Source organism: Podarcis bocagei (assembly GCF_964188305.1).
Source record: "Podarcis bocagei genome assembly, chromosome: 2".
NCBI lineage: Eukaryota > Metazoa > Chordata > Lepidosauria > Squamata > Lacertidae > Podarcis > Podarcis bocagei.
Window position 1 is genome coordinate 35,714,944 of NC_138126.1, and position 14,323 is coordinate 35,729,266.

General features: G+C 43.7%; 1 protein-coding gene across 1 annotated transcript in view; it reads left to right on the forward strand.

Moving 5' to 3' along the window:
• GXYLT2 (glucoside xylosyltransferase 2) overlaps window positions 1-6,970 on the forward strand; it is a 32,206-nt gene extending 25,236 nt beyond the window's left edge. The window contains exon 7 of the mRNA XM_081184783.1: window positions 1,231-6,970. Within this exon, the coding sequence (XP_081040909.1) occupies window positions 1,231-1,413 (183 nt within the window). The 3' untranslated portion in view covers window positions 1,414-6,970. The remainder of the gene's footprint in view (window positions 1-1,230) is intronic.
• The last annotated feature ends 7,353 nt before the right edge of the window (window positions 6,971-14,323 follow it).

Sequence of the window (14,323 nt, forward strand, 5' to 3'; positions counted from 1 at the left end):
TTTCACAGCAGGCAGTTTGTTGTGGAATAGCAAAACTTTTATATATATATATATATATATATATATATATATATATATATATATATATATGGGTACTTGGTTAAAAATCATTAAAAAGCATCTTCTTTGTGTTTTCCCCCTGCTCAGGTTCTGTTCTCCACCTCTCCCCCATCAGTAGTTCAAAAGACCCCTTATTTATCTAAGTGGAATAGTTGTGTAACTTCCCCAGATGTAGATCATGTTTCAGTTCCACCTGGGTTATGGCCTGTATAGATTGCGCATTCGTTTTTTCTAAATTTCCTTCCAGCCATTTCATTCACCATGCTCCACAATCTCCTCTCTAGGAACCAACTCTGCCGCTTTAACTCCTCACTTTCCCAACAGAGTTGCCTTTATTGCCTTTTCTTTTCTACCCCCCACCCTTCCCAGTAAGAGAGGGGAATCATGATCTGAAGCTCATTGAGCGGGGAACTGAGTATTTAAACCTATTCCCACACACAGTGGAGCCAGTACAGATAGACCCATGTTCTAGCTGCAGTGCAGCCCAGTAGCCTCACCAGCCTCAACATGCAGGCCTAGATCCAAAAAGGTCGAAACTCAGTTCAGTATCTGCAGTAGCTTGAGATGGCACCACACCAACTTAGACAGATTGTCCAAATTTTTAAGTACTGTGGTAGTAAAGTGGGAAGTAGGATGAGAGCTATTGGTGACCTTTTTTTGAGAGGGGAAGATGTTCAGGTTAAGATATTTGTGACAGAGTGAATCTCTCTCTCTCTCTCTCTCTCTCTCTCTCTCTCTCTCTCTCTCTGTGTGTGTGTGTGTGTGTGTCTGTGTGTGTGTGTATAAAATTCAATCTCTAGCATTTCACATTGCAATCCTGGGATAGGCCTTTCCCTAAGATCCTGTACACTATTGGTCAGAATTGATAGAACTGATAAATAGACAGATAGTGCAATTTGGTGCAGAGTTTCTTATATTTTGATCAAGAAGTTTTTTTTGGGGGGAACCCTCTTTTGGAGCTGGTAACTCTGTACAGAATAGGGTTGCATGAGAGGGGAGCACAACAGCAGCCTGTAATATTATCAACTTACCACTGCATTGTACCACAGCATGTCTTGACAGTCAAACTCCCTGCCTCCGCATTAAAATTTATAGGGAAAACTCAGCAAAGCAATGATTATCATGGATATTACTTGTCTGTCTTTTAATCCTTTTTCTTTTGTTCTTTAGTTTCCCTTTGAAGACAATCTCTTCCAATCAATGTACTACCCTCTCCAGTCAAAATTCCTTGATACTGTACACACTTTATGTGGGCGAATTCCTCAGGTTTTTTTGAAACAAATTGAAAGAACCGTGAAGAAAGTCTACGAAAGCCGGGTGATCGTTAACGTTGGAGCCAACTTCAGATTATAAGTGCAGCAATGTATTTTGATAGAGTTTTCACATTCTTATCCAGTCCTCCTAAGGGACATTAGGCTATTTTAGGCTGCAATCCTATACACACTTCCCTGGGAGCAAATCCAACCTAACTCAGTGGGGCTTACTTCAGAGTAGGCATGTATAGGCCTGTGCTGTCAGACAGTTTGCAGCTTGAGCAAAAGTGCCAGTTGGGGTGTTCGTTTATTGGTTTGGTTTTAATGGTGCACACATACAGTTCACGAGGTTGATGATAATGAGAGTGGACATGGGTGAAAGTCTAGGAATTTCACTGGAAGATGTCGGGATTTTTCCGCAATTGATTGCTAAAGCACAGAGTCTGGACGTGTCCCATTTCAGAATATGCAACGAAATGTTAATGTTCATGAGGTAAAAAAAAATTTAAATTTCAGCTGCCCGGGAAAATGAATGCCTTGAAGTAGGTAGAGACAGATATTGGGTGAACCCTGAATTTCTGTGAGAAGGTCACTTTCTTCTTCAAAGTCATTACTTTTACTTGAAAGAAATTCTGTTGACTATGTTTACAGGTATCACTTCAGTTTTACAGTGGCAGAAGAAGGAAATGCATTAACTTTTCCTCATGTAATGAACTCGTTGCTCTTATCTCTTTACTTCCTAAGATGTGTGGGGAACCTTTGGCCTTGCGGATGTTGCTGAACCACAACTCCCATCATCCCTGACCATTGGCCATGCTTGCTGGGGCTTAAGGGAGTTTTGGTCCAGGAAGATCTGGAGAGCCAAAGGTTCCCCATGCTTGTCCTAGATCTTACCAGTATTTTGGACCTTGATACTTCCCTCACAAACATCTTTCCTCCATTGTGGTTACCAAAGCTAGTGTAGGAAGTACCCATGAAATGCTAAAGTTTGTTAAGTTAACAGACTAGCACCAGAGCCAGCTACAGGGAAACAGTTTTGCGGCAATAACCATACCATAACAGCAGTCTTATCAACTGAGCATTAATTAGGATCAGTGTGCAGGCTGCTTCCTTTGAGCTGAACATGAAACTGAGGGAAATTCATCCTGGCTGTACGTTTACATTGCACTGTTATATTTGAGACTGAGCTATCTATCTTCTCTACAGCAACAGGGGAACTTGCTGCTGCAGAAGTGCACTTGGTAGATTGTAGTTAGAGGTCACAAGCCACTTGGAACATCTTCTCTGCAAGCCTCAATGGGTGAATTGAAGATGCATAAAACCCTTGCTCAACTCCTGTGCATTTGATATTCATTGTGGCTGTATAAGGGGCAGTTTATGAACTGTACAAAAATTAGGGGTAGAGTGGGAGAGATGTTAGGTTAGTAACAGATCTTGAAACAGGCTGATGGTTTTGCCTTTGGGGTTTTTTAAAGTAAGCTGTAAGTAGATTTCCTACTTGTCTAGGCCTGAGGACTTGGATCTGTTTTTCTGCTGCTAATAGCAAATGCCTACTAATTGCTATGGCACCAAGTTTAGAGAGGCCAAGACCACCTGCTTTTGGTTGCTTTTGCCATGCCCAAGACCCCACTCCCCCACAGACACATTTGTCCTCAAAAGTCTATTATGGATACCAGTACTGTATAAATTTATAGTGCCTCATTGATTTTGGATACAAGCACTCTGATTCAGCAGCCGTCTTCCATGCACAGAAAACTGTTAATGACTTCTGCTACACAAAATAAATAAGGAGCTGCTCCACTGTTCTTTCTTGCACACAGGGGATCCTGTGTAGGAAGTTCCTGTGCGTGGGTAACAAATGAGAACAAATGGTAGAATAAAAAGGCAGTAGAATAGATTCATCTATACAAAGTGTTGTCCATGTGGAAGTTGCTGCAGTGGCACAGTGCAGTACAGCTAGTCAGTCTGCATTGCCGCACTGCCTGTGCACATCTCAAGGCTCGTTCAGACCTGGAGAAGGTGAGCAAGCCATTTTCAGGGTCACACATATGCAGCCATTTTGTTTAAAGCATCACCAGCATTCGTAAGTCTCTGGCTCAACCACCTTCACTAGCGGATGCAAACTTCAATGGTGCAAAGAGGAGCATTTCCATGACTACAGCACCAACAGTGGTAAATAAATGAACAGTGTTGATATTGCAATATACGACACTGTTCCAGCACCATCTCTTATCATTTCATAGTATTTATTACTTCCCGTGGGAGAAATAATAACTTACTTTCTCTCTGCCAGTGTTTACACCACTAATGAGAATAGCAGGCACTGTTTCCTTGCCACATGTAGGTAAGATTGTATATAAAGGACCAAATGGGAAGTCTGATTAGCTATTTGTTAAGGTGGCATGGGACTCTTTGGTCATGACGCAACACAGAGTTAAGTGTTCCTACATTCATTAATATCGATGGGCTTCAGCACACTTATGTCTGTGACAGATTGTGCCTCACCTTCTTGGCAACAGGTGAATACAGCTGTACTTAGGAAGCAGAAGGCTTGCAGTGCAATAACAGCCCCATTCTTGAGTGAAAACGCAGAATGCTGTCTTTCACAGAAATAGGATTGTACTGTTCCACCTGTAGAATTTGAAGAACTGACAGAATGTCTGCTGTAATTCTCCCCTCAGCCACCCCCATGCATACTCTGTGCCGCCCCCAAACCTTCTCCTGAAGGTTGAAGAACCCTTCAGAACAGATTTGGGTAGATGATGTTCCGTCATGCAATTAAAAATCCTTCCAGTGATGGAACGTTCACCATAGTGCTACATTGAATACAACCTCAGGTTACTAAGCAGGTGTCTTTTAGAGATGTCCGATGTAGCATATGGTTTCAGAACAAATTCTGAATATGTGCAGTTTCTTTGTGAAAGGGGTTCCTGTTACCCTACGTATCTTTTAAGATTTCTGTGTGACACCTGAGAGCATGTCCATGTTTCAAGCTCTGAAAAGACCTTCAGTGTGTTCTGAAAATTCTGAAGCCTGCCATGTTTCAGGTAAAATGGTCTACAACATAGAGGGAGAAGTGTAGTACAAGTAACTGCTACATACACAAACCTAGCATTTGATTCAGGCCAGTCTGACAAATGTGTGTGGTAATCTGATCTCAGTCTCTGGAGAGGAGGACAGGTATGAAACGTCTGCTGAAATTCGGTAACAATGCTGGTCATAGGCCTTCTGCTTTCAGAGTCAAACGTTTAAGTCCTTTTCGTGTATTCAAATATCGAGTTCCAATTTCATGATTATGGTAAAGTAAAAGGGGTAATGAAGGAAGCAAAGGGCTTGAGTTGGGTGTGGAACAGGGATGGGTGTGACCCTCCAGAAACCGTTGGACTACAACTCCCATTATCCCTGACCATTGATAATGCTGGCTGGGGCTGATAGGAGTTGGAGCCACCAATATCTGCCTGGCAACAAGTCCCCTGCCCCTGTTGCAGAAGAAAGCATTCTCACTCCTGGTGCATAATAGATTTTCAGAAGCTGCAATGTTGTTTTGTATTTTGTTTTTTGTTTTTTACAAGGAAGCATATTTTCTCCAATGTCTGCCTTTGGTATATGAAGGATTTGGTTTAACATTAAAAACCATGCTGCACAATATTAATGAAATTATGCAAAAGAAATTGTTTTCCATATGCATTTTATTTGGGTTGGGAGGGTGTAGCCGCTAAAGTTCTTAAGGAGTTTTTTATATATATATTAAAAAAACAATTATATAAATGTTTACTTTTTTGCATAGTAATTTATACTTTGCTGCAATTTATGGCACTATATCACATTTCTGTTTTTAACAATAGCTTGTTTTTGAAAGACTTTTATTAACATTATGCCATACTCATTGCTGATTTCTTTGAAAAGTGCTTCACTTATAAAATACTGGACATATACAGTTGTACCTTGGTTCTTGAACAGAATCCATTCCGGAAGTCCGTTCAACTTCCAAAAACATTCGAAAACTAAGGCACGGCATCCGATTGGCTGTAAGAGCTTCCTGCACTCAATCGGAAACTGCGTCGGACGTTCAGCTTCCAAAAAACGTTTGCAAACCGGAATACTTACTTCTGGGTTTGCGATGTTCAGGAGCCAAAATGTTCGGGTCACAAGGCGTTAGAGAACCAAGGTACAACTGTATAAACCTCTTATCTCCATGTAGTATTACTATATTCTGAACTAGAATAATATTGCCAGAAGAGTGTTTTCCACCTATTGTGATTTAGAAGGAGGAGGCATCATCAGAATGCTTACTAACCAATCCAGAAAAGGTTACAGTTTAAAAATAATTCCAGCAAATGCATCCATCCATTCCAGTCTTGTTGCGGATGGGCTTGTGATGAAGCCACAGTCTGATTGATTCACCACCTACCTACCCATGAGCCATTCATGATATGATGAGCTCACTGTGCATTAAATGCAGTCAGTGAGTGAGCAGCAAAATGCTAAGTGCTCAGTGGTGAGCACATATTTTATGTGCAGAATATCTCACGATCATCTCCCCGCATGTTAAATTAAAAGGATCCCAGGTGACGCCTTTAAGAACTGTCAGTCAGAATAGGTGGTACAAGGCTAGACAGATCAATAGCCTTACTTTACGCATTCACACTGCACACCTCCAGGTGCAAAAAAATGACAAACCAGCATGTTAGCATGTGGCGCGAACAATATAATATAGCCTTGCACTCTTTAAATCTTACCTATGGAAATAATTAAACGTACAACCCTAAGCATCCTTATGTATGCAGATTTAATTCAGTTGGAGCCACTGTCCAGTCTTGGGCAGAGTTAGGCGTGGTTCTTGCTTTCAAGCTTAGATGTGCCTAATTGTGCTGTCAAGCTGCAAATATGCTTATGATTTCAGCAACTGCCCAAACCTTATCTCAAAGGGTTTGGCCATTCAAGCTCAAGAGATCCTGTCGAGGGCAAAAGAACTTATTTAGCATTAAGCTAGTGCATAACTAGCTACCTTGATCTGGGTGGCATTCCTCCAGTTGCTTTAATATACTCAGCTAGACTCTCTATGACCTCGCTGGATTCCAAATCCCCAAGTACGAGTTGATGGAGGTTTGCCGAGCAAAAATTCCTGCTTTCCCATTTTCCCTGGTGTAAAACACAACACCTTAATAACTGTGCCGCCTCAACACTTTACATAAAAATAACCCCTACAGTCCAGACTTTTGAGTAATATGCTTAGGAATTGGGAAGTCCAGTCATGAAGTCTAGCATAAACTTTGTAAGCACAAATTATTTGAAATAATTTACTCAAGAATAGTAGTTGAGCAGAACTGAAATATTCAAGGTGTTTTAAAAAAACATTCTGCCAAGGTTGATCAATCAATTAGAACCCTGGTCTTATGTAGCGATATGATTGCATGTGGAAAAACGATACAGATTTCAATGGAAAGCAAAAAATGCTAATTGCTTTGTGTATGTATAGTTGCATAAGGTATGTCTATAAGGAATTGCAATCAGTGTCATTCTACTTAAGTGTCTTGTATATTTGTATTTGACAAGTGCACCAAATTTTTATAGCTCCTAAGGAGATGATTACAGTGCATTTCTAAGTCATATGCAATTTTAGGCTTACCGTGTAATTAAATGAACTTTTGAGCAAACCTCATATTTGAATAGCCTCTTTTTTTCCCTAGGAAAGAAAATTAAGTCTTCCAATAATCAGGCTGCCTATGTATATGCAAACATAAAATTGTCCTATCCAGATACTCCCTTTTAAAATGGGACCTAATTCTTGATTTTAGTCGTTACCTGAAAAGTGTTTTATTGTTTTGTTTTTGAATATGCTTTTTATTAAGTTTTCATTTTAGATACACCAACACCAACAAACATATATATCAAATCTTTTTACATCTATCTTACTTTATGCTCCATAGAGCCATTGACTTTCCTCCTTCCCTTCCGCCGGTTTTCTTATTCCAATCTTTAATTCACAGTTTCATTAGTAAAAGACTAAACCATGACATAGGATTTATTTCAGTCCTGCTAATAAGACATGAAAGTGTTAATAGTGTAAGCAATCTGTGCAGTAGAACATACAGTGAAAGGTTCTTTACGTGTAGGCTACTAGAGAGTGTAAAGAAACAAGTCATAAGAAAGGGCAGAAGAACAGAACGTACAAGCAGAATGCATGATGCATTCGCAATATAAAGCCTTGCATGTATTTCAGGCTGTAGCACAGACTCCCCTCGTTATATGGAGGCAAAGTGTGAAGCGTGATCTCTACACTTAATCCCTTCTTGGGGACCCATCAATGCTACAGACAGATTAGATTTTACATGGGGGGAAATTAATGCCTGATTGCTGTGATGCCACCAGCCAGTATGCTGGACAGAGCCGTACTCCTATTCAAAACTGCAGGTGGGACTTCTGTGGCCAGAGCGAATGCTTGACACTTGGCCAAAAGCAATATTCCTCCCTTTGTTTTTATTCCTGCAGCTATTTGGATCGGCATTCGCCCATTACCTTCTGGCTGTCCCTTTCGCTGTCCACTGTTTTTCAAAGATACAGGGCTGAACAGAGCACGCCATAGGGTTGCCTCTAGACAGGTCCAGACTTGTGAGACTAGTGCAGAGTGTACTTGGCTATTTCCCATTCAACTGTGGGACATTCTTGCATTGAGATTGCCTACAAATGTTAATCAATACTTATTTACCTATTTAAAACACCAAGTACCAGAGCCTGCGCTATCAATATCCATAACTTGTTAAGGACAGCATGTCCCTTGGGCAAATGAGCATTCAAACCATATTCAATGTTTTTGTTGTCGGAACTGCAAGATGCACGCTCTAAATTTGGATGAGTTGGGCAAGCAGCTTGCACAGTTGTGCTGAGGAAGGAAAGATATTGAGCAGAGGAATGTGTATCTTGGAACGGGGGAAAGGAACAACATGTGGAAGAGCAGAATACCCGGTTTTGTAGGATAACTAGATGGAGGAGAGCACCTATGCTCACATTTGCTATTGTGACTTCAGAGTAGTTGGAGATAGGGAACTTAACTTGTGGCCCTCCAGAAGTTCATGGATCATGGAAGGGATCCAGCAACTCCCTGCACAGCAGGTATAGGTAGCTGGGATCAAACTTGCAACCTTGGCGTTGCCAGCACCATGCTCTAACCAGCTGAGCTATCCAGCTGTTGTTCCAGAAAACATGACCAACGGTCAGGGGTTGTGAGTTGTAATCCAAGAATATCTAGAGAGCCACAGATTCCCCATCCCCAATGTGTAAAAAAAAAAAAAGCAACTAGCTACACACACATCACAGAAAGATGCCCCTAGAGAGAGATTCTAGGGAAGCAAAGCCGTGTGTGTGCGGCTAGCTTGGAATGCATTTTCGCCAACAGCTAGATTTCTACATGCAGGGATTTTATTGTATTTTTTTTTATTGAGTCTTTATCTGAAGTGAGATACCCAGATACAGTTTTTCCACCCCGGTGTCTCCTTGCCCAAAAGAGTACACGAGGATGGACTGGAGAATTAGAAAGGCTCTAATTTAACTCCTCTCACATTATTTACACCTCCTTGGGGAAGTTCATCTCGTAGTTTGAAAACCGCTGACCCAGATCGAACCATCCATTTCCCCCATGTATCTATTAACTATATTTCATTTCCAAGGCAGCCTGCGTCTTAATTCTGCTAATAGTATATCTTATTTTTCTCCTAGTCAGTGCTAATACATGATACACATGTATCACTTTGTTTCTGTTGCAACCTATGGTCAATACAAAATGAATTGCTACAACTGCATTCATCGGGATGAGATTTAAAGCTGCTAAATTGTACGGGGTGCACACAGCACTCCATTTACCCTGGACGGAATTGCTACAACAAGCTGCCTGTATTGGACAAGTTATGGTCGCTGGAGATGTAAATAAATTGCTTAGATGAGCCTTTTTTCTCATTACACCATTGCATCTTCTATCATTATATTCCATGTTTCTGTATACAGTTCATAGATGTGGGAGACAGCATTAAAAACAGTGACAAGAGAAGAAAAACTGTTAACAGTTGTGTTCAGTGACTTCTTATCTTGGAGAAGTCCCCCTCCAGGTAAGAGTCCACGTGAACATCCAAGAGTGAGCGATAGCTGATGCTAATGTCTGCACTCAAAGCTACCAGAGCTGGGGAGGAAAGGACACATTATTCAACTTTTGTGACAAACACAACATTTCTGCTCTTCGTGCAAAGACTGGACTAGATCCATGCCCTTTGTCAATTTGCCATTGACTACTAAGGACCTGTACACATAGCCAAATAACACTAGTCTAGATGACTCTATTTCTGTTCTATTTTTGTCTGAGCATTGGTCCATAACTCTTAGTGTTGACAGACCAACTCTGGCATCTGATTAGAAAAGAAGGTTTCTGCTAGTTAGGGTTGCTGTAGGTGAAACATCAAAAGAAATAGAAAATCCATAAATTTGGTTTATACATAACATTTACTAGGATATATTACAACAAAGCAAGCTCATATACATGGAAAGAACAAGAAAATAAACCATTTCATAGACCTGGTGAAACCTTCCAAAGGATTAAACAAGCATATAAATATATTGCATTTTGTGTTGCTGTTTTTTATAGACCTCATTAAAAAGTCGCAAACATAAACATATACTAGGGGCTTAGACCTTGCCATACCTCTGTGACTCACCTGGATCACTCATTTGGGCGGTCCATCTGCTTGCCTTTCTTCCCTCTTGTTCCTACCTCACTTTGCCCTGGGCTTCCCACCTGCATCTCCACCCTCTGAGTGTCTCCTCCTCACCACACCTGTATGTCTTCTCCATTCTTCAGTTCCCTCCTCACCTCACCTAGAGCTGCCTTTCCCTCCAGATCCCTCCTCCTCTCCTTACCTGGGCTGCCCACCCAATGGTCTAGCTCAGGGGTAGGCAACCTAAGGCCTGTGGGCCGAATGCGGCCCAATCGCCTTCCTAATCCAGCCCGCGGATGGTCTGGGAATTAGTCTGTTTTTACACAAGTAGAATGTGTCCTTTTATTTAAAATGCATCTCTGGGTTATTTTTGGGGCCTGCCTGGTGTTTTTACATGAGTAGAATGTGTGCTTTTATTTAAAATGCATCTCTGGGTTATTTGTGGGGCATAGGAATTTGTTCATCCCCCCCCCAAAAAAATATAGTCCGTCCCACCACATTGTCTGAGGGACAGTGGACCAGCCCACAGCTGAAAAAGGTTGCTGACCCCTGGTCTAGCTACTAGCAGCTTCTCACCCTGTAGTTTGCAGCGCCACCTGTCTGTGGCCAAGCAAACTGCAATGTGATGGCATCCTTAGAATTTTATATATTATAGATAAGGTATCTGTTCTGAACCACAGGCCCAAGGGATACCAAAGAAAGATGTCAAAAACAGCAGAATTGTGTAAGCTTAAATCACAGTGTGCAGAGCCTCATTGCCTTTACAGACGCAGGGCGGACACTGCAACAGTGAGTGTCAAATCACCCCCAGAAATCAAGCCACAGAATGATCTCATTGGTTCTGACCTTTGGAAAGTCCCATTGTCAGCCTGAGAACTTTTCAGATTCTTAATAATAGCTGCTGCAATAGCTAGCATCCTTGCTGGGCTGACGCATGTGAGTTTGGTAACCCGCAAGGAGATTGATGGGGCCTTAATCCTTACTTTCCAAATGTGGCTCATGGATCATGACTGAAACTGGGCCTCAAAAAAGAAGATGAAAAAAATGATCACAGAATACGGCTGGTTGCTAGGTACTCGTTGGGTTTTGGTCATGAATGTGAATTGCTGGGCTCCAAGCAGTGAAACATGGATGCATTATGGGATGCCAAGTAAAGAAGAGTGCTAACTTATTACAGTGTGTCAATTGCAAATCCCCCAAACTGGAACCTCCTCAAAACAAATGCTAAAGTACTGTGTACTTTTGTGCCAGGAACCCTACTTTTGTGCCCTCGTAAGCATGTATTGACAATATCCAGCTGGTGTTCAAAGTCTTGGAGTAGGGTAGTGAAGAGGCCATGATTAGAGGTGGCAGGTGGGAATAAACATCAGAGGGGAGCCAGCTAGCAGTTGAGATGCTAAGGTGAACCAAAATTGTATTGCTGGCTAAGTTCAAAGAGTGATTAAAGGTGTGTTTGCTATCACTTCCATCATCTTTTCTACACAGCATCATAATGGCAGCCTAGTTGTCCAACATCTTCTGAGGATGTAGCTCCATCATGACTTCTGCCCCAAACAGACACAATTCTCAGCATGCAGTTGTTGGTGAGGGCTTAATATCTCCACACGGCCACCACTTTTTGGGAAAAGAATAAAATATATCGCTGCCATAGGCAGACCTCTTTCAGTCCATTGAAGGAGTTAATGAAACCCAGACAGATCTACGGCATGCATGCCTAACATTGTTCATTGTTTGCTGTTGGGTTTTTATTGAGATTTAATGCCTACTTTAATATTTATTTGATTTTAGACGTTTCTAGCATTTTATTCTGTGAACCACTTTGGCATCGTTGGATGAGAAGCTGTCTAATATACAATTATAAATAAATACATACTAAATAATCAGAAAGAAAAACCAGGCAGTCCCTGTTGGCCCTGGAGAGATTTGAAGACACAAAGAGGAATGAATGCTGAGGGAGATTGCGAAGGGCGATGCAGGTAACTGCTGGCCCCTCCAGTGGAGCTTTCTTCACCCATATTTATGGAGCAGAGGACTCTGGTGAGTGGGAAAGTGCCCTTTTTTGCTTTCTTTGCTCCTGAAATATCTCTGTACAGAGCAGAGGTTTCAAGAAACAACCAAAACCCTTCACAGCCAGCATTCCTTTCATTCTTCCCCCAAATAATCCCGGGAACTGTAGTTCACCCTCATAGAGTTACAATTCCCATAATCATAAACAAACTACAGTTCATTGGATTCTTTGGGGAAACCCATGTGCCTTAAATAAAGTGTTTGAATACTCCTTTGCCTTTACAGAGCTTGAGCAGTTCCGTTCTCTGTTTTCCCATACCCTCCATTATATTTTATTTTATCCCTTCTTCCCACCCCCATCCCCAACAAATATCTTATAATTCTGTGTCTCTGCCCTCAGTCATAGATACTAGGTTAAAATCCTAACTTCACTGACCTCAAACTAAGCACCGCTGAATTCAGTAGTGCTTGCTTTCAAAGTAGACATGGTTAGACGTCTGCTGTTAAATGACAGATAAACAGTAAAGGTAGCCATGGTAGTTCATAAGGGGGTTGGTTTAAATCCACAGTTGGGCAATACATTTTTTGGGACCAACCAAAATTTCACAAAAGAGGGACAAACTTTCACGTTTTCCATAACTTTTCATAAGGCAAGATATTACAGAAGGTACAAAAATTAGGCTGAGGTAATAGTTGTGAGGTTCAGCTTGTAGACTCCATTTCAGGTTGGAGATTGGAAGCTGAACAAATCCCTCCCAGGTGCTAGAGATATCAGGTAACACCTGGGGTTCTGAGATTAAGAAGCAAAGGCTGCTCCCCATTTCTGAGAATTAAAAGTCTGGGTTGTGGTTGTCCACATAGTTTGCCCACATTCTGGTTCCAAACCTTCCTCAAGGCAGAGATGAGAAATCCAGGATTTTTGCATAGGTGTAACTAGGGCAAGCATGTAGTCCTCAGGCAAATGGCAGAAGCAAAGTCCTTGTCTTTGATGGTTAATGGGAGTTCCCAGAGAAGGTGAGTTATCTTAATATTATTTTGTCTTTATAGGCTCAATTGCTGTCAGCATTCCCTTCCTGGGCTATTTCTTTTTTTTTATTTAAATCTTTTTGTTTTAATTTGTGCAGGGATGCTTTCAAATATGCAGAAACTATTACAGTGGTGCCTCGCAAGACGAAATTAATTCGTTCCGCAAGTCTCTTCGTCTTGCGGTTTTTTCGTCTTGCGATGCACGGTTTCCCATAGGAATGCATTGAAAATCAATTAATGCGTTCCTAGGGAAACCGCTTGCCAGGCTGGCGGTGCGGAGAAGGGCTTTTCTCCGCACCGCAAGCCTTCAGGACAGGTACGGGAACAGAGGGGAAGGCGCGCAGCGCTTTCCCTCTGTTCCCGGGGCTTGCGTGGGAGGAGGGTTTTTCCTCCCCGCCGCCAACATTCAGAACAGCATTCTGAATGTTGGCGGTGGGAAGGAAAACCCTCCTCCCACCCCAAGTCTTCAGGAAAGCCATCCGATGCCGCGCGGCGGGAGGAGGCGTTCCCCCCCCGCCCGGCATTGGAGCTTCGTTCCGATGCCGCGCGCCGGGAGGAGGCGTTCCCCCCCGCCCGGCATCGGAGCTTCGGTCCGATGCCGCGCGGGGGGGGAGGAGGCGTTCCCCCCCGCCCGGCATCGGAGCTTCGTTCCAATGCCGCGCGCCGGGAGGAGGCGTTCCCGCCCCGCCCGGCATCGGAGCTTCGTTCCGATGCCGCGCACCGGGAGGAGGCGTCCCCCCCCGCCCGGCATCGGAGCTTCGTTCCGATGCCGCGCGGGGGGGGGAGGAGGTGTTCCCCCCCGCCCGGCATCGGAGCTTCGTTCTGATGCCGCGCGGCGGGAGGAGGCGTTCCCCCTGCCCCGCCCGGCATCGGAGCTTCGTTCCGATGCCGCGCGGGGGGGGGGGAGGAGGCGTTCCCCCCCCGCCCGGCACCGGAGCTTCGTTCCGATGCCGCGCGGGGGGGGAGGAGGCGTTCCCCCCCCGCCCGGCATTGGAGCTTCGTTCCAATGCTGCGCGGGGGGGGAGGAGGCGTTCCCCCCCGCCCGGCATCGGAGCTTCGTTCCGATGCCGCGCGGCGGGAGGAGGCGTCCCCCCCGCCCCGCCCGGCATCGGAGCTTCGTTCCGATGCCGCGCGGCGGGAGGAGGCGTTCCCCCCCCGCCCGGCATCGGAGCTTCGTTCCGATGCCGCGCGGCGGGAGGAGGTCCGAGGACAGTGGGGAAGACGCGCTGCGCTTCCCCGCTGTCCCGGAGATTTCCCTATGGGCTGTCGTCTTGC